This window comes from Haliaeetus leucocephalus, unplaced genomic scaffold (assembly GCF_000737465.1).
Source record: "Haliaeetus leucocephalus isolate CR32 unplaced genomic scaffold, Haliaeetus_leucocephalus-4.0 Scaffold213, whole genome shotgun sequence".
In the NCBI taxonomy this organism is placed as follows: domain Eukaryota; kingdom Metazoa; phylum Chordata; class Aves; order Accipitriformes; family Accipitridae; genus Haliaeetus; species Haliaeetus leucocephalus.
Genome location: NW_010972649.1, coordinates 679,043 through 699,825, shown reverse-complemented (window position 1 = coordinate 699,825; position 20,783 = coordinate 679,043). Strand labels below are relative to the sequence as shown.

At 42.0% G+C, this 20,783-nt stretch overlaps 1 protein-coding gene across 3 annotated transcripts; it reads right to left on the bottom strand.

Annotated features, from left to right (window-relative positions):
* Positions 1-5,731: 5,731 nt before the first annotated feature.
* On the bottom strand, positions 5,732-20,026 carry DCAF4 (DDB1 and CUL4 associated factor 4). 3 transcript variants are annotated; one of them, XM_010566486.1, is made up of 14 exons: positions 19,911-20,026; positions 19,504-19,619; positions 17,743-17,840; positions 15,829-15,986; positions 14,263-14,345; positions 13,495-13,597; positions 12,349-12,492; positions 11,618-11,667; positions 10,261-10,340; positions 8,528-8,623; positions 8,319-8,416; positions 7,428-7,604; positions 7,100-7,214; positions 5,732-6,143 (listed from the first exon to the last, which is right to left on the bottom strand). In XM_010566486.1, the coding sequence occupies exons 2-14, from the start codon at positions 19,611-19,613 to the stop codon at positions 5,950-5,952; spliced, it is 1,506 nt and encodes a 501-aa protein (XP_010564788.1). In that variant the 5' UTR covers positions 19,614-19,619; positions 19,911-20,026; the 3' UTR covers positions 5,732-5,949. The 3 variants fall into 3 exon arrangements, with proteins under 3 accessions (XP_010564788.1, XP_010564787.1, XP_010564789.1); XM_010566485.1 differs by having other exon boundaries at positions 19,916-20,026; XM_010566487.1 differs by lacking the exon at positions 11,618-11,667 and having other exon boundaries at positions 10,261-10,343; positions 12,380-12,492; positions 19,916-20,026.
* Positions 20,027-20,783: the final 757 nt, after the last annotated feature.

Genomic DNA, 20,783 nt, shown 5'->3' with positions numbered 1-20,783 from the left:
CCTCTTCATCTTTTTGCTTCCAGCATATCCAGCCCAATGAGGTTTAAGTACTACTATCGCACACTATTTCGCAGCTTCTCGTTTTCACGTTTCACTGTCAACTGATGTTAGTCACTGTAACTCCACATATTGTGGCATTGTCCTTGCATTTGATTTATTGCTGATGGCTGTAATATAATTTGGCACCAACAGCTATGTCTTTGCCTGCCAGTAATTTGAGAACAGAGAGTGATTTGGACAAGCAATTGAACTGTCTGGGTTTTGTCATCTGTGTCCCATCCCCACCCCCTGCTTTAGCTGAGCACTCTTTCTTGGTAAAGCAATGTTGATATGTATATTCTGTCAGTTGCAGCATATAATATGTCATAAAATGTTTTTGTTCATAGTGCAGGCACATCAACAGTGAAATCATAGCAATGCCAAAATAACAAAAACTTACTCTGAGGGCTTTCAAAATCAACAGTATAATGTGACAAAGACAATGCTAAACTAGAATGGCATCTAGTCAGTTATCTTAAGCCAAAATTAAAGTGCAGTCAGCTTTTAAACTTCATTTTTATTGGATATAACTCAAACAAAAAAATAAAGCAATACAGATACAGTTCATATATATATATATATTAAAAAAAGTCCTCATGTAGGAAATGTCTCAATTGCGGCATTACACAAATTCTAATGTCAAGAATGCCTGGAGATTTTGAAACACTCTTGATTTCTGACATTTTGAAAAGCTGGCTACATCTTTCTGGTTCTGCTTAAAAGGCAGTTTTACAGCAGCACTGGAGAGAAGCAGTACTGTATGTATGACAACGTACAGATGATGACTTGTCAGGAAGGCATCGGAGTCCTTCACAGCTACCATTATATTAATAGAACTGCAGATAGGAAAGAAGTTGTTTGAACAAGAAAAGGCAGGTGATCTTGATTATATTTTCAGACATCACCTAAAATGGTTTATCACCTTTGTGCCTTGGCTTCCATTTTTGAAACGTGAAACTAATTCGTGAAGTGCTATAAACACTCGGGTCAAGCATCTTTGAACCCCCAGCCCCTCTTCCCAGAACCCCTGTCTAGAAAGTACTTTGGGTTGGTATTGAGTGCTTGATTCAGCTCACAGTGTATGTAGTACACGTAGTATATACAAGCAGCTGCCAGCAACTGAAGGTTTAGGGACTAAAGCTGAATTGTCCACTGCCAGATTATAATTTTTCTGAAAGCAGCTACTGTAAGGGGATAGACCTTGAGACTAGGTATGTATTCAGGTTTGAATTCTCACTTCCTCACAACGGATGCTTAATTTTCTAGTACTGTTAGAATAGCTCCCTATTAAGGTCAAAAATGTAAAAATGCCTGAGTGAAATTGTGACTAGTAAATTGATGTTTTTAACCTCTTAGTTTTAGTATTCATCAGGATAACAAGGAAGGAATGACCATGAAGCCATGCACTGCAATAAATCAGGGCCAACAGAAAGACATAAACCCCCACCACAGAAGACCCAAAAGCAAATCCCCTCCCTGCTTTAGACGCTTCAAGTTAAAACTGTAAAAGCTGAAGTTCCTACCTGTTATGTCTAAAAACCTTTTGTGACCTAAAGGGTTTTATGTGGAAAGAGCCTTTTTAATCAGGGTTGAGAGATGACTAATAGAAGCAGGGCTTATGGAACAGAACAAGGGTGAGACTCTGTGGCTTCAAAAACAATCGTGTTGATGGGAGGAGGGACTCACAGTTTGGTCAGTGGGGAGAGCCTGGTGGTCCGCTCTGAGCCTTGCTCCAGTGAGCAAAACAGACCAAACAAATTGTGTCTGCTGGAGGAGGGATGCTGCAACCTGTCTTGGAGTGCAGGTTTGGCCTTTCTGAAGTTTCCTACTAGCTCAGTACTTGCTGAGAAGCTGAGGCAAAGAAATATGGTATTTTGACACTGTAGCAGAGGGGAAGAGTGCTGCAGTTCCTCACTATTTAACTGCTTAGGGTCCTAGCTATTGCTGCGTAATGAAATAGTTGATTTAATATACTTCAGCCACCGCCTGCAGGCTGCTTGCTGTTTGTCACTGAAGCCAAATTGCCTCTCTTGCCCTGCTTCCCCTCTCCTTTCATGCTGCTCTTGCAGGCTTAATTAGAAGTGTTGGCTGCAAAAGCACTAATTGAATGAATAGGTTTGCAGGGACATGTGTGTGCACTTGGCTCCTGGAAACAACAGAAAGCAAATAAGCATCTTTTGTTTTATGAGTTTTGCCTAAAAGAGAAGAAACTATCTTCAGTTATGTAAGATGCCTTTCTGCCACAATTCCTAGTTTGTTTCCCACGGTAACTGGGCACAATTGTTGCATGGTCTTGTTCTTGCAGAACAGGCATTACTGGAGTTAAAAGCACTGAAAAGAGTTTAAATGCTATTTTAAATTTGGGAATTAATTGTCATTTGAGGGAGTTCATGATCCTTGTGATTTGCTACCTGCAAGTGTTTGAACCACACATGTTTACTAGCAAGCATATCAATATCAAGTATGTTCCAACTCAACTCTGAGTTGATTATCAGATGTAACATCAGGAGTTTGCAGTGGGATGGGGTTAGCTACATTCTATTTCCTGAACAGATGCTTAGTTGCAGTATGCATTATTAACTAAGTCAATGCAAATGCTTTTGAAAGTTGTGCGGCATGCATTAATCACTGTGCATGCAACAGAAAATGTCCCAAATTAACATAACTAATCAAGACAAATTGCAGAGTATTTTCTCAAATTGAAAAGGAAGCCAAGAATCGGGTCTCTTGGTTATCCAAGGGTAGTAGAGGGAAGGGGAAGAGCCTGCAAGACTGACTGACCGACCATCTGAGGAGAACAGGGGACCCCTGGTCTTATAAACAAGGTCTGTAGAAAGAAGGGGCAGCACGGAGTATGCTGTGAGCAGCATCCACTCCACTTTGTGTGAGAAAGAAGGCTCTGCAGAGGAACGCTAAAGCCAGATGTATCAGGGGAGCCATAGTTGTAAGGAATTCACAGCTCAATCTGCCTATGGGGAAACAGAATTTGGCTGTTAATGGGACACAAGAAAGATTTGGGAGTTTTGAATGTATGCTCAGACAGGGAAGAAAACGTTTTGAGTATTTGCTGGGATTCATCTTTCATTGTGACTACCCATGCAACAGCTATTTCATACAGAATATATTCACACTGTAAAGTTATTACACTGCTCCCAAGAGGAGAGTTTTCCTGCTCTATTGTCTTCTATATAGATTAATGGGTAAAAGAAATACAAAGAAAGGGAAGGAGATCACCACACATAACACAGGAGTGTGGTGAGCAATAAGAGCTGCTGAGAAGACAAGACAGTTTCCTAGAACAGCACATTGCTTAGGCCTGAAGGTTGTGAGAGGACTGGAGAAAGGAGTGTGGAGCCCTCCAGGACAGAGAGGATTTTTAGTGGGGCCCACCCTTCCCGGCACCTGTATTTGAATAATTGCCTCTTATCCAAACTCACTTGAAAAGTGGAAGGGGAGGGGAGTGCATTGGGAACAAACAAAAAACCACAGGTGTCTTGGTTTAACCCCAGCTGGCAATTAAGCACCAGGCAGCCACTCACTCACTCATTCCCCCCCCCACGCTGCAGCTCACGCTCTCCTTCTCTGGGAAAAACATTTTGTGACTGATGGAACAGTTTTGCCAACCCACTTGTTTAACTGCAAATACTCCTGCTCAGTTACAGCCCAAGAGCTTTCCCTGTGCATGCACCAGTGTGAGATGGAGCTGAGCTGATGGCCCATCATGATGAAGGTGGTCGGGTGCAATCCCTCCACAAATAGGTTGTTCTGGCCAAAAGCTTTAGGTGCAAAAGAATAATAGTATCTGCTGAGAAATAAAAAAAGCTAGAAACCTTAGTAGCATGCCTAGGAAGGTAGTGGTGAAGGTTTTGTCTGAGGGAAGGAACAGGATTGCTTGGTACCCTGCTGTGCCTGATCAACCAACAGAGCATCCCTCACCTCCTTTGGGCCGTAGCAGTACTACACCAGCTCTTCAGTGTACCTAAAGTTACCCCTACCTATGTCCTGTCTCTGCCTACACACGGAGAGCAGATACTCCGCTGGAGTACGGCTGCTCTACTTCTGCTGCTGGAAAGTGTCTTTCTGCTGCTTGATGCCTTCCCTGCCCCTTTGAGCAGGCCGGTTGGCCCTAAGCCCCGGAAGGGTTTCTGAGACAGCACTACAGGCACAGGACGACATATGGCAAAGTCAGGAAGGGCCTTGGAAAACAAATGAATTATGCCTGCTCAAAAGACATGGTGGAGTGAATGGGGTAAGCAGCCAAGAGACGGATATCAGCCCTCTTTCTTTTTATTCCTAGAATGCAATTTAGTGAGGTAGAAAAGCTTTGATGGGGTCTTGCAAGCTCCTTCCTTCCCAGGATGCTCAGCACTGTTGCACCCCTCCGCAATGAAGACACAGATGGTATCCCAGGTGTGAGTGCTGTGCTGGGTACTCCCAACTATAGGCTACACCTGTAGTCACCAGCAACACTTATATTTGTGCGCACATGCAGCCTACACCCAATTTCAGAAGGCACTTGGAATGGACACCCAGCCTAGCTCTCTGACATGGCCATCTCACTGAGCCAGCTGGACACAGCCTCCATCTTAACATGCTGTGCAGCAAGGGTGTGATTATAACCTGTTTGTGTGTTCACCTGCTGATGTGGCAGGACCCCACGGGAAGTAGCATCTCTGGTGACACAGTTGTACATCTGATGCTCTAAGTGGATCCCAGTAAGGGCAGTTCCTGCATTCCTTTTCTACGAATTCTGGAAAACTTGAGTGCATCATGTCTTTCCTGTGAAGCCCATCAGTAGCCCCACCTAGTTCATGAGGGCCTTTACCCACTGTAGGCTCCTGATCTTGTCAGTGCTTCCTACATATACTAGCTGCCGGATGGTCTTGCCCAACCCAGACTGGTTACCAGGAAGGAGCTGGAGGTAATGAGGCAACATGGGATAACGATTGTTCTCAAATACAGATACAGTGTCATCCAGTTACTTTGAGCTGGTGCTACAACTTCACAGCTGAGGGCCCAGTTATAGCTCTGTATGCAAAAGCCCTGACTCTGCACAGGGGATCTCGTATCCAAAGAGGATGTGGACAGTCCAGACCGGGCTTGTCTCCTGCTACAGCTGCATGAGCAAGCCTGCCATTCCAGACTGCTGACCAAACTCCACGTTAGGGGTGTGGACTCGGTTAGGAAACACTACGATAAATTGACAGGGACATTCAGCCTGGACTAGGAAAGGGGCTTTGTTCCACGCATGCTGCCTTTTAAAGGGAATGGTGGCAGGGCAGTGGCACACTACCATCATCTGAAAAGGACAAAGTTTAGCATGGCCCAGCTCAAAGGACTGACAGTGTGAGTGGGGAAACAGCTGTTCCTTGGACTGCTTCCAAGCATAGATGTAGTAGAGACAGTTGATGCAGGGACCTAGACTAAAGCTACTCCAAACAAAGCCCCAGAACACCTGTAGTGTCAGCTTCTCAACACCAGATACTTCACTCCGCTAATCCCCTCCATTGCACCAGCCTACTTGCTAATGTAGATGTAACCACAGCTAAGTGGCTGTATGACCAAACTACGATTAAGTTAGAGCAGCCTTTTGACAGCAAATTCAGCTAGCATGAGACAGGCACTTACTGAAAGTTACCAGCTTTTCAAAGCTTATAGTTAGATTTCAGAGGCTGAATATTACCTAAGTTAATCAGCATTCAGCATTTATTTACAAGATCTCTGAGATGTATACAGCAAGATTTACTGAACCTGCTGAAGGAGGTTCAGAATTTCATGGCTAAAGTAGATGCAACAGCAGCATGTAGTGACTCAACAGCACGGTGACTGGTGCAAAAATCCTGAAGTCACGTATATGCTGACATGTGTATGCCGACAGCTTTGTAGACCAGGTCTGAGGAGAATATTGTGTCAGTTATAGGAGAAGTGGTAGAGATCCTGCTTGACAGCCATGAGTAAGCCAGGAACTCCTCGGCTACCCCCAAGTCTTGAAGAAAACACCACACTGGGAATGGCATCTTTGGAAGATGGGTGGGGAGAAGGGATGGTTCTAAGCAGATTGGCATCTTGGAGACTCCAAATTCTGGTGTAGCAATCCTGACCAACTGGAAAGGACACCAGAATTCAACATTACACAAAAAGTACTTTACACGGCTCTGTAAGATTATCATCGCAGAATGTCTATGGGGAACCCCCCCCCCCGACCATTTCTACATACACTAGAGGCAAAGCGATTATCAATACTTTATGAAACATAAATTCTACACTGAATACTGCAAAAGTGGGAAAAACGTGCATTTCCTATTAAGCAATAAAAGGTATGATAAATCAGTATTTAGAGTGCTTTCCTCATTATCAAGCTCCTAAGCCAAAAAAGGGGAGAAAAACTCACTGTCAAATTGACAAGAATTCTTGTCATTATTCCATCATGTATTGACAAATCCAAGGAGAGGTCACTGTTTACAGTGACGTTGTGAAACTTGGCTACACTATAAGGATTTAGGGGTTTTGCTTCATTTATTTTTACCTTTCCTTCCCCCACCCTGAATAAAATAAAATAAAAAAAATAACCTCAGACTGTAGCCAAGTATACTCAAAATGAACCTGGGTGGTATAGACAGTTTACAAGGGGTTATGCTTACATGCCGATGCTTCAGTCCATCACCACATTACCCACTTAAGCACCAAATAAACATATACACGGTCTTTAGTCTCCATACAAAGTTATCGCCACGTTTCCCATTTAACATGTTATTTCCCTGTATTTCAAAATCTAGTGTTTTCTGCTCTACCCTTGAGACACACTGTGGAAAGGACTTTTGCAGGACAGCAGATAAAGCCGTCAAGCGCTACATGGGAGTGATTACAGTAGGTGTGCATCCATAACATTATTTCTTAATTTTCATTGTATATTACAGTATGTCTAAGGCTAAATTTCTTCTGAATTTTGAATAATTAACAGCTTTACAGCTTCCACCAGCTGTACTAAGAAACACTCCTCGGGCATTAAGAAAATCACTGCCAGGCATTCTACAAGTAGAGGAGAAAAAAGTCAACACACCTGCGGTGAGAAGTCCTTCCTCTTCATTTACATGCAGAGGGAGAATAGCATATTCATTGTGATGACCTTTGTACTGTTTCACACACTTTGCTGTTCTCAGGTCCCACAGTTTTATCTGCAAGTTGAAGTAATTGAAAGAGGATATATTAACAAAGCAGAAAGCACTTGATGGTTGATACATAAGTGGATCTGGAAGAGGACCCATATATGGAACTACCACCCGGTTCCATACTACCCCAGAAAGAACAGCCCTCAGGACTGGGATAAGCACCTGTCAATGACCAGACACTAAAAAGAACAGAATATCCTAAACGCAACAAAACCGTACCTTTCCAGCCATATCTCCTGCCATAAGATAGTGTTCAGCCTCAAGAAGGCGAATAGATGTAACTGCTGAGTCATGGAAGAGACGAATTGCTTTCCAGCTCTGGCCCTTTCGGTTGCGCTGACGCACATCAATGCTGAAAATCTCACCTGAACGGCAGCCGTTGTATAGCATTGGGGTCTGGAAAAATCCAAGGGAAAGAAGCGTCCTATGGGACGCCTGAAAGGATCTTACAGGTTACACAGACAGAATCTATGTCAAGCTTTTGAGCTCTCTGGTGCAGTTGTCAAATTGTTTTATTAACATGGGCATTAAGAAACAGAATTTTTATTACACACGGCAGCATTTTTCAGCCAACTCATTAGTTCCATTCAAACTTCAACTATTTACTTCAGCTGCGAAAAGTTCAGCTATGTAAGTAGGAACTTAGTCTAACATAACAGCAAAACAGGAACTGGAATCCTTATATTCCAATTTCACCCTTCTCACTAAATCTTTGTGAACAAGTCCTTTAGTATTTTATAGGGGTTTTCTTCTTCTTGATGGAGACAATACACTGAGCGTTAACAAAATGAGGTCATTTGCCAAAACCAAAACAATTTTACAACACATTATTACTGTGTTCTTTATACTTCCTTCATTTCCTTTTTACCTCTGTACAATTAACAAAAATTACCCCTGTTGCCACAGAGTTTGAAATCAGTTAATCTTTTTTGTTGCTATTCAACTGTGTGCAAACATCAGACCACATCAGCTCTGTTGTGGAACAGGTATCCAACAGTAACTGTAATCAAAACCTTATGTACAGCAGGACGAGTCCCATCGCAAATGGAACAAAAAGCCCACCAATGAGGCAGCACTCTGAAAAAATGAAGGGTGTATGGTTCTTCTTACTTGTGTGGCAAACTGTTGTGCCAATACATCGCTACCGGTTCCAAATGTCTGTCGATGCCCTGTCACTACATTGGTCACAAGAACTCGTCGTGTCAGGCCTAAGGAAGACAGGTTATGTTCATTTAGCTGTAACTTGGGTAGCAGCTGGGAGATTAATGCAAGAAGTCTTGCCCACCGAGGTGGAAGGGGTGGCTAGCCTTGCAAATCACCTGTGCTGAAGCAGTTGTCTGCTTGGGGATTCAGGCACCAAGCACAGGACCAGGCAGTGGATATCTTGAAGCTGCACAGCATTCCAGGTCGATCTCCTAGGAGACAGGAGCAACACATGAAGCAACCATAAAATGTTACGACAAGATGATAACTCAGAAAGCTTCTCTGGATTTCCATACTTCTTTCAACATCTCAATGTGAAGCAGAGAAAATGTTACCCAATTAATGTCCCTGTGCTACTCAAGAGACAGGAAACAGAAGTGTGACTTCATGACTGTAAACTGAAGACTTACAGTCTATATAGATAGATGATTGTGAGAGATTGTGAAATTATTCAGTAGTCAGAGGGCTGACCATGGCAGGAAAGAGAAAAATAACACTTGCCTTACAACACTAAGTAAGCCATTTTTCAAAGATGAGTGGGCTAGAAACTCAAAACATTTACTTCATAAGCTATAGATTAGCCAAAGCCTAACCTGTAAGTTCTTGGCCTGCCTATTTAAAAAAAAAAAAAAAAAAAAAAAGGTTTGAGTAAGTAACAATATCCTAGATTTGACCCTTACTCACATAGCTCCTGCACAAAGTCTACTATTGGCATAAATTTTAAGTCCTCAGTTTTCACTTCCTTCATGGCACATCCATGATCATACATATGTCAGGCAGCACAGGTGACACGTCTAAAACATGGGTTTAGACAGGTTAAGTTCTACTTTGCTTCCAGCATCTACTTAGCAATGTTCCCTCAAAACAACAATTTAGGAGAGTAAAGTAAGTCAAGAAACTTGGAAATGCCTAAAACAGTCAATAGGAAACACTAGACAAGAGGACTTTGGTGGAACTCAGGGCATCTGATTATGGTGAAGGGCTTAAAATGTTCTACAGAGCAACTGGGCGTGCTGGCCTAGTAGCAATCCATCTTCAGTGACTCTTCAAGTTCATGCTAACTCCACGCATATTTTTTTTTTTATTTCTGTCTGCATGACATTACAAATTTAAAATAGGTCCATAACTCTTATCTATCACAGACTTCCTCTGTATAAACGTAACTGATCATGTCTGAATGGAAACCGGGTTAGAGGGCTGTACTGTGTGACTTGAAGAAGCATAGTTCTGACATCTATCACAAAGGTCCAGTTAATAAAGTCCTGTCCCCAAGAACACTGAACAAACAAATATATAAAGATACAGCTACAGCCATCAGACTTAAGACATAGGATTCTCCAAATCAATCATGCTTACACACAACTGAGCATGAGCTTGTACAAGGAGCTATGGGCTGAGACATTTACCAGCTTTCCACCTTTGATTGATCCACTGAGCATACTTGAGTAGCTACTATGCGAAGGGATTCTGCAATGATTCTAAATAGTCTATAAGGAAATTTGAGTACTTCTTGTGTGCAGCTTCTGAGTATTAGTTACAGGACAGGCTTCTCATGAAAAATCTCAAATGTTTACAAGTGAGGTGTTCTCCTACCAAAGTCAAGTACTACATCATCATCAGCTAAAAATAAACTAGTGCTTTGAATACTGCTTGTTAATTAATTCTTAAGGTAAGTTCATCTGTTCACTTCTTAAACTGTTTCAGACTTTTTAAGTTTTACAAGAATACAACAGTCTCACCAGCTACTGAAGAAAGTGCAGAAATAATCTTTCCTTTGTGCTCTTTTCATACCATAACTGCTATCAAAAACTGGAGGAAAAAAAACCAAACCACAACAAAAACACCCTACCTGGGTTAGTGCTGCTGAACAATGATGCTGGAAGCAGACTGGCACAGCCTGGTGTTTCTGCAATTCCCATGAGACACAGCTTGCTGAAGTGAGTTAAGGAAAACAAAGATTTCTCCCTAGAATGGAACAGGCTGCCTAACATTTGTAGCTGGGAAAAGCAAGATGCTCTGACACAGCCACAGCTCACAGTACTTTCCCTTTGAGACCTTTGATGTACCTTATAATTTACAATTAAGTATTCACTTTTCATTTCTTTCATTGGAAAGAGCTAGACAGAACTCAAATTCTTGCTTGTGTATTTTCACTACCAGAAAGACAAGATAAGAGGAATACTAAGGCATCTTTCTAGTGATAGAAAAAAAAAAGCATGGCCTACATGGATCATTCTTCTCATCTTTACATACTGATGCTGCTGCATTAATACAGATCTGTTTTTCATGGAGATTAAGTTGGAAAAAGGGAAGCACACATTGGGGAGGCAAGGAAGACTCACTTTAGATTACATTAAAATACTTTCTGAAGATTACACCAGGTATAAATAGGATTTGAAAGCTGCATTTCAAATTCAGCAGCGTAACTCTGTGACATGACTAGAGAAAAGCACAAAATAACCAAACCAAACAATCCCCAACTCCTAACCAGCTGTGAGCAAGCCTGATGAACTCCTGCCACCTTCTGGATCAGTCCGGAATTGCTTGGCTTTTCCCATAAGCCATTACACACATTTCTATGTAATTTCCTCTTCTGGCACTTTAATAGTACATCTGTTGCCTGCCATCTCACACATTAAAACCTCCTTTTCTTCCTCTCTTCTGTGCTTTGCACTGTCCATTACTGCTTCCTCTACTATACCATCAACCTTCCTCTTCTTCTCAGACAGATCTGCAGAACATGCTCTGAAAGGTGCAGAGCATCATGCCAGTGAACTGCTCCCATTCTCCTCTCGCCCCAGCCAACATGGGGATGGTTTACAACTGAAACCAACCAACCCACTTCAAAGAGAAAGTTAGTTGCCTTAACCCTCTTTCCTGTTCTTTTGCCCCAGCCAATTGCTAAACATCAAATCATTTTGCATATGGCATCTACACTATTAATGAAGTGGGAAGTCTCCAGGGCAGGAAACATGGTCTTTCATCTACTATTACACTGGAACAATCCTACATATATCTATAACAGAACCATACATCTGTCTCACTAGCTCCAACATCTTTCCATTTTTATAACTTCCTCTGTCTTCCAGAAAACTTAATTTCTGGGGCAACTACATGAGAGATCTTCCTGGAAGTTAGTTGTTCTGTGCAGCATGATGCAGACTTGTGAAAGCTGAACTTAATTTTTTCTTTTTTTAAAAGGATATAAAACATGAGAATCTGGATGAGTCAATGATGCCCAGCACACAGAATTCACCTTCAGACACAAGAAGACATACTATTTTTGTGATCTCTTATTCAATTCATGAAAGGGTATTTCCATGCAAAGATGACATAAAACTATGCGCTGGGCACACTTTCTTAGCCACAAAATAGCCCAGTAATGGGACACAAGCATTTTAGCCACATACTCCTCTGAAACGTAGGAGACAGAGCAGCATTGGGAAGTCTGTCCAAACACGGCCTGAGGCACCAAGCACATCCTATTATTTAAGGCATCATCCTTAAAAGAATCTGAGCATGAAGAGATTATGAAAGCTTGTTTTAAATACGCTTCACGTTCAAGGATAAACACATTTTCCAAAATTATTTTTAAGAAAGAAGCACACAAATCTTAGAAGTTTCTGGCCCTCAACATCAATTTTGTCAGCTACGGCCAAGTGCAACTCTGAAGTAAGCACTATTCTTGGAAGCTGATACTTTATATAGTCTTCTGTTCCAATTGTAGCATAACACTCCTGAGAACTAACACTGGTACTGAGGGCTTTCAGAGACAAGTTTACCACAATTCTGCATTTATCCAAGCTTCGCATTGCTCAATTCTTCCATTCTCTCCTCCTAACCCTGTCCCCAACCCTCATGCACTTCTACCTGTGCCTCCCAAGAACAGCATTCTGAGAATGCAACAACTAAAGGAAGCAGGAACAGAGCACAGTACTTTGCGGTTTGTGAAGTAGAGGTTGTCATACATCTCCACGGTGAGAGTCTCCTTCCCCAAACCACTGAGGTTGATGATACCATATTTACATCCTCCATGCTCTACATCGTTCACAGTGAATATCCGTTCGCAAGCAACATCCGCCTGTAAAATAAAAGCTTACTGGTCACACTTACTGGAAACTTACAGGAAAAAACAGCTCGAGGGAGCTGCATTAGGTCTAAAATGAAACAACACATTCATTTTGTTCTCTTGAACACCATCCACTTTCCAATCATCTCTAAAAACAGTGGCCAACTCCCTTTTATACGCATGCACAGAAAAAACATGAGCAAGAAAAGGATTTAGTCCTTGAGTAACAATAAATACTCTTCCCAATTTTATCAGTTCTAGACACTTACTCTGGCTGATTAGTAAGCACAGACTGTTATTGGTAGAGAACTCAAACAAAAAATGTAAACCTTATCAAAAGCGAATGTGGAATTCTCCTGCTGTTGATCACCTTTTTAGGCTGGTGCTACATTTCAATTTTTCTTCTATGACACTAAGTTTCTGACTCCCTTCTGGCTTCAGCTACCTATGCAGTGCTCTGTTTACAAGGCCAGGAGCTGGTCCTGGAGAGCTTCCTACATAGACTCTGAAAGACATTTGCTCCAGAGACCTCTCCTGCACATGCAGTACCATTAAAACCAGTAGAAACTGCCTTCAAATCATGAAATGTAAAATGATTAATGATGTTTACATAGATTCTCTGGACCACAGACTTTGCCACTGCCAAAATTCTTCTCTTCCATTTTCTTCTTTCTCTTAATTGTCTCCACTCCCCCTCCCAGCCCCACACTAATTATCCACTCAGCTCCTGTTTCTTTCCAAGAGGACATGTTGATCAGCTTCAAAAAAAAAAAAAAAAAAAAAAAAAAAAATCACTTTCATGTTCAACCTTTTCACCATTTTCCTTTCTAGGAAAGGAACAGCCTCTTCCTACCTGTTTACAATTACCACGCGCAGATTTTGATAACTGACACAACAGAAATAATGCATCTTTGACAGTGAAATTTGACCTATGGGATTTGATTACAAGATCCTGAATTTTCCCTGAATATAGGCTCTCTTTATCCTAAAGACTTAACAGTTCTCACAACATACCACAATTATTTTAAAATTGTTGGTTCCAGCAACTGAGGAATCTGGACTGTGAATTTCTATCTTCCGTCTCTGCATGCAGTTCACTTTTAGTTCATGGACCAGCCTGTAAAAGCAGGTAGGGGAGGGGAACAGAGAAGAATTCAGTTAAGCCTAGAATTCAGGTAATGCCAATGAAAAGAATTCTGGATAGGATATCCAGAACTGTTCCTCAATCACAGAAGATAAAATGCCTGAACAACTAGCATGCTGCAATTTCACTTATATAATCCATGAACATGTGCACCTTCCACATTAATGGAATTTCATCCTGTTATTTTGAATCCCAGCACATCCTCAGTAGCAGAAACAACAACATAGCAAGTCACTAACTTGCCTTCTGCACTTACTGAATCTGAGCTATCTTAGCTATTCTAATGGGGGGCAAGGGGAATGGTCACATCAGTTGAAGAGCATTCATCCAAAGAAAAGCTGCACTGTAAGCAGTCTGCATATATATATATATATCTGTATATATATATATAACAGAATGTATAGGGAAAAAAAAAAGTGAAGTTTTAAACTCCATTTATCCGAAATTGGGAAACCTCTTCTTCATTTGAATTCTCGCCACTTTTGTAATCTGATTATAAGAGAACATAACTATTTTTTTATTATAAGCAATATGTTCCTCTTCATTTAGGAACAGTAAGAAATGCAAAGAAACTGAAAACCTGACAGGAACAGTTGCACTAACAGCAGAACTTGGTATTGCAAATCAAATCACTGTACCTGCAATAACTCGTGGAGCTGAGCAAACCCAGCTGTCTTTTCTGTAACAGCATAGATGAGTTCAGTCCAGCCCTTGTTGTTTTCTGGAAGAGAGTAACATGAAAAGTGTACTCAGTCATTTGCTTGTTTACAATTCAAACATGGCTGTGGGTCTTAGACTTTTGGAATACTTAGCTAACTTTTTCCTCTAGCCTACATACATTAAAATTCTCAGAACATCTATAAAACACATTCCAGCATACCTCCCTGGTCTACTATAGTAAGTAGACAAGAATATATTCCTGTGAGGTGTGGGGTGCTTTTATTAAATACAAAATCTGGAGAAAAAAACCCAAAACCCCAAAACAACAGCCATTGTTTTCACTTGACATAATTAGCAGTACCACCCTGAGGTGCAAAGTCACCTTCTGGTTTCACATTAACACCTTAATTTCTTATTAAACAGCAAAATTTTCTACCACAACAAGTCTGTTACTAACCATGCAGTCTTACTGCTGCACTAAACTACTTTTCCAGTCATAATTTTTAAAAATTTCACACAAACACAAACACTTTCTGGGGAGACCAAAGGATAGAGTACTTTGCAGAGTTATGGAGTAACAAATCTTTTTGATAATGCTCAGACAAAGCAAGAGCCAAACATTAAGAGTCAAAATGTTCTTATCTGGGAGCCTAATTCAGACGACTGATTCAATAGCCAGATTTTGAGAAGAGATGTACATCCACAGTTCCCATTAACAGCAACATGGCCAGCAGCTTTTTGGCATCTATGAAACCTAAACTGCTCATGGAAGCAGCTAAAACAACCGAAAAAAAAGCCCAAACCAAACCAACAGCAGCACTTTCACAGTGAAGACTGAAGAGCTGAATAGCTGGTTGAAGTGAGAACTTCATTACCTAAGGAGAAAAATAGTGCCCGCTTCTTCCAAATGACAGCATATTTAAGCTGAGCTGTGATTTGTAAAGTTGTAAGACATAGCTTTCAGGTAATTAAAAAACATCCTTGCTGGGTATTTTACCCTGATTACAGACATGCAGCATCAGTATTAACTCTGCTGTAACACTTTACGATGAAAAGCATACAGGTTTTCCAGGCATAAATGTAAGACCCGCCTTGATTTCACTGCCAAAAAAAATTCTTGATGAAAAAGTTGTTTCCACAAAATATCATCAGTATTGTTTGTTCAGGGTCCAGGAATATGATCGATACATTTATTAAACATGTGGAAAACTTAAAATCAAGACGTCACTTTGCCAAATCAAGGCAGGGATTTGAAACCTGGCATCCAATGTCTTGACTCAAGTGTAACTGTTGGACAATCTGCAATTCTAAGCACAGTTCCTGTCTCTTTACAGGTTTTTTGTTTGTAATGACTTGCTTTCATTCCTGTGTGGAACAGCCAAACAAAAGCCTTCAAGGACTATAAATTCTCAGCAAAAAGAAATTTTCATTTCTTCAGACAGCTTAGGGAACTGTACCACAGTCAGAATTGAAAGGCTTTAGCTTATAATCTGTCCTGGGCCAGAGCACAATAAAGCCTAATTGCAATCTTTTTCAGAATGTACCTTCTTTTGTTTTTCTTCCTCTTCTAAGAGTCTCAGTCTTTTGCATTCCATCGCCTTGTACTGAATGCCCTCCTTGGTGAGTGGGTTGTAGTTATTATGTCCAGGCAGCAGGCGAAAATAGCGGTTCTTTTCTGAGTCATAGTAAAATCCTGGCAGTTCTTAGGGAAAGAAAGGAAAAAAAAAAAAAGTGGCAAAACCCAGGCAAAATCAGATGGATAACTTAGGTTTTGTTATTGCTCTTTGACATCTCACATCTTCATGGGAATGTCACTGTCATGAGGCTCAAAGCTCTTGCTCCCAGCAGGTCCCAAGCATGATACACAGACTAGGAATAAATGATGGCCACTTAAAGGAAAAAAAAATTATTTATAGTTTTCAAATGCAGTGTCATTACACAGATACAGAAGGGATGTCACCACTGACCAAGATGAAATTCAGACAGATCAGAGAAGCAGAGAGGGAAGGTTTTGCTGTAGAACAAAAATGACCTTTCTTCATCAATCAATCCTGAAAGGACAGTGTTGGTTAAAAGACTAGGTAGGGCAGTCCCAAACAACAACAACAAAAAATTCACAACAAGGTATCACCCAAACCAAAATAAAGTGATTCGCTTCACAGAACAAGCCACTTTTTCTTCAACACATAGGAGAGATTTAGATACAATCAAGAGTACATTTGGACAATACAGAGAGGCTCCTTCCAAAGATAAACTGGGATGAGAGAAACATTCAATTTTAGTGCTTCACTAAATTCACAGAGGGAGACAGGTAAAATACTTTGACAGATTCATAATGGTACATTGTCCCCAGACAAGTGATTTTATTCAGAAGAGGGTGAATGTTAACATTTCACTTCAAGAGTTTTTATTTAAACCTTTATCTACTACCAGAAATTGCATCTGAAGTAACCTCTTTTTGCTGCTGCTTACAATTCAGCTCCTTGTCAGCATCTTTTAGGTTTCAGCTTGGCAACAAGTGACCAAGATTTATTCAGGTCAACAAAAAGATAAAGGTAGTGAATGAATCAGTAAGGTTCATAAAAGCACGCTGCATTTACTATACAGAATCTAATTACACAGCAATAAGTGTTTTGCAGGATACATCTCCTAACATGCTCACAACCTCTTAAGCACAAAAGGGTGATATACAAAAAAGGTCTCTAAACTGTGGCTTTGTCTGTTGTTAAGAGGTTATAGAGTCAGCGGTGTTTCAAGACTCTCCTGTTGTGGAGAAATATATGTTCCCACAGGCTTAGCTTTTGCTATGGTTGTTTAATGAGTCAGGAAACCAGAATGCAAACAGGACATCTTCCTCAATAGCACTGCTACCGCATCAAGTCTGGTTTCACCAGTCAACTCCCTGATAATGAACATTTAACCAGAGTGTATTTCTCACAGACTACAAAATACACTCAAGGCATAAAGAGAGATGATTCCCCCCGCCCCTCCCCCCGAAGTGGTAGATCCTTGTGTCTTTTAAAAGACTTAGTAACTGGATACAAGTTATAATTTTTTATATGGTCTCTTATTTTCTTTGCTTATTTAATGTTTCTACTGAAATATGTATTTTTTAAAATCTTCAGCACATATGAGAAAAGAAACAAAGTTCATTTTCTTCCCAAAGCAACATTTCTGGAGGGAGAAACAGAATTCTATTTTTTCAGTTTATACCAGCTTGGTTAGGCACAGAAATTTTCAAACATGAGAAGCACTTGTGGGCCTGAAAATGCATTTGGCCCTGCTCTCTAGATCCTGACTTACTACATCTTTTATATCACCTGATGTCATTTTTCTCTACAAACTTTACTGCTTATATCCTTCCTGTAATACCATACTATTAATGCAGCTACTACTACTTTCTTCATAGAGTCAGCAAATAGACACTGATTTTTTGACCCATAAACATGGTCTCTTACCTGGTACTACAGAATTCTGTGTTAAACTGGATGAAGAAGGATCTCCACTGCTGCTGGAGCCTTCATTCACTGGGCTCTGTGGTTCCCCCTGTTCCAGCCTAAAAAAATAGTATCACCTTCAAGATAGGCTCACAATTGTCCTACACATCTTTCCCACAAAGAATCTAGAAAGCAGCTTGTTATTGATGTTAATGGAGTACAATTTTGCAGGGCTGTGATAAGCACACTGTGCATACCACCATACACTAAACTATGAAAATGAAACAGTAAAAATATTCAGCTTAAAAACCTCCCAGGAACATTAAAGATACCAACATCTTAAAAGCCTTAATTACTTGCTAAAACATTAGAGGTGGCTGCTGATTCTGCAAGTGCCTTTAACTCTTTTTGGTGAAAGATTAATTCTGGGCATTTTATCATATCCCCTGATTAAAAGAAAAGCCCATCCTTGAAAGCATGTAAGTCTTCACAGCATAAAGCGAGAGACAGTGTGGGTAAAACACTGATGTTGGATCAAAAATATTTTGCCATTCTCTTCATGACAAGAATTCCATTGATGAGATTCCGAAACATGCAAAATAAACAAGTTTAATGAAAACTCCATGAAATAAAAGTCTCTGCTTTTATCATAAACATAGCAGTCAACAGGGTAACCGCAGCTTTCTTCTTTCTGAAGTAATTTAAATGGGCATATTCAGTACTGATGAGCAGGATTCCACGGGGATGTTTTCTGAATCACCCGTACAATTCTCACTTTTTAAGACAGGTCTTATTACACATCATCTTAAAAGCATTAGGCCAAGATGTTTTGCAAGAGTCATAATTTATTGAAAACAAAATGACAAAGAAATTCTAGTTCTAATACCAGCTCCATTGCTGTTTGATTATACAACTTTGTAAATAGTTAAAGAACATAACCGAGCTACAAGGGGAAAAACACCTCACATGAAACCCAAGCACTTCAATTTAAAGCTTTTTGATAAAATCCTTTTAATTCTATATTCACTGAACTAGGGCCCATTTGCATTTCTAACTTTTCTTACACAAATACAACTAACGGGGCAACTCGTATATGTGTGTATGTGTCTCTTTCTCCAAAAATATATTTTTTAAAAAATGCTTGGAGCATTAAAGCAAAGGATTGGCCTCTTTTATTACTGCAAGAGGCACTAAGGAAAGAACAGGGGAAAGAAAGAGAGCCGTAAAAATAGCTCAAAGACAGGCAAGCGTAAGTTTTAAAGTTTAAAATGTCCTTTTCTGAAAGAATCAGTTTTCAAGGCAGTAGATTATTCCTGAGACCTTGTTTCAGTTTCCTGATCTGCTACATGTAGTATTATTACTATGTTACTTAACAGGCTTTCAAACTTTCAGGAAGATCCTTCAATGACAGTTTTTATACTAGTAGCCACCGAGGCATAAAATAAATGGGCAGGGGGAATGAAGTACTTGCAAACATTTTTCTTCCCTGAACTATCTTTGCATATTGATGAAGAGTTTATGGACGATCAGGCACACCTGAAAGGACTAGCTCATGGAACCACATCTCAGTTTAAAATCAATATACAGTTGTGGACACACGATAAATTTCCAGAAATCAATGCAATTCCACTCCCGCTAGGGATGACGGATATAACAGAAGTACCATCCGCTAGATTTTTAGATGGCAACCCTCCAGTTCTAGGTAGCCACCATCCTGCAAATTTAATTAGGCATAACATCTAACGATTTAACCCATGCTAAGCAGAAGCTGCATATACTTGCCTTTCAGTACAGTTATTGTGACTGGGTCTTCTGTACCGATGGGGATGGTAGCTGTGCTTGCGATTGCTCCATCCATGTTTTTCTTTGCCTCTCCAGTAATTTCTCTTCATTTCTACCTACAAAGCAAACATACACACACACTTCAATGCTGCTTGCCTCGAACGGTCCAACGTACAAGACAGTCTCTTAACACAGCCTCCTTTCAAACAGTTTCAAATAGCTTCGCAGCGGCCTGGCGATCAAAACCAAGGAGGCACGCTGAAGAAAATAATTTAAAGAGAAACACTTTCAAGTCCAAACGGCACCGGATCTTAAAAGGCGAGAAAGGCAGAGCAGCACCGCCGGCCGCCCGGAGAACAGGCTGACACAAGCACGCTGCCGACTCGACCACCTCCCGCCGTGCAGACCTTACCAACGGCCTCCTTCCCGGCCGAGGGGCTCTCTCGGGGCGGGGACACACCGAAGCGATCGACGGCAGCCTGCCCGCCTCCGCCGCGGGCCGGCCGGCCTCCCTGCCTGCCTGCCTCCCGCCCCGGGCCCAGGCACCGCGCTGCTCCCGCGGGGACACGGCGGTAAGGAGCAGGAGGCCGGCAGGGGCCTCCCCTCCACACGGCAGCCAGGCCGGACCGGAGGGGCCGACACCCGCCGCCACGGTTTTGCAAGCGACCAGGCCCGCTGACCGCCCGCGCTACGGGCACTTCCTCACCCCTGCTGGGCCGGGGCCGGCGCCGGGACCAGCCCCACGGTTCGCCCCGCCGGACTTGAAGCTAAAAGCCCCTGAGGCGGAGGCGCGGCCGCAGCCAGGCATCCCCCGCCACCTCCCGCGGGCCGCCCGCCCGTCCCTCACTCACTCACACCGTCCCTGGCGCCGGACCTCGCCGCTTCCGCCCTGCCGCTAAGGCTCCGCCCACGCCCCGATGAGCGCGCCTGATTGGCCCGCACCCGCGCCTTACCGCTTGACGGACAGCTCACTCACCAAACGCGGTAGAAAGGCCAAGCCGGCGCGTGCGCCCCGCCGAAGGGCGGGGCCACCACCGCGGCGGCTGGGCGGGGGCGGGTCCCGCAAATAAAACCTGAGTAGGGGAGCGAGGGGTGTGTGTGTGGAAGTAAAACTTGAGTAGGGTTTTTTTTTTTTGGTAAAAAGGGGCCGTCTAGCACGGTGAGGGGAAGCGCAGGGCAGAGAAGGGGCAGAGGGGTGGGAGTGTGTGTGGGGGGGGGCTGCCGGCCAGCGCTTAGGGGGGTGCCTGTGTTTGAGGGGGCGAACTGGCGAGGTGTCGGGG

Excerpts from the sequence above, each read along its gene's own strand:
- DCAF4 (XM_010566486.1), bottom strand. The coding sequence starts at position 19,613 with ATGAAGAGAAATTACTGGAGAGGCAAAGAAAAACATGGATGGAGCAAT. Across the intron at positions 13,598-14,262 it reads AGCTCCACGAGTTATTGCAG|GCTGGTCCATGAACTAAAAG; the intron begins GTACAGTGATTT and ends CTGCTTTTACAG. Across the intron at positions 10,341-11,617 it reads CATCCAGATTCTCATGTTTT|GCTGTGTCTCATGGGAATTG; the intron begins ATATCCTTTTAA and ends TCACTTCAGCAA.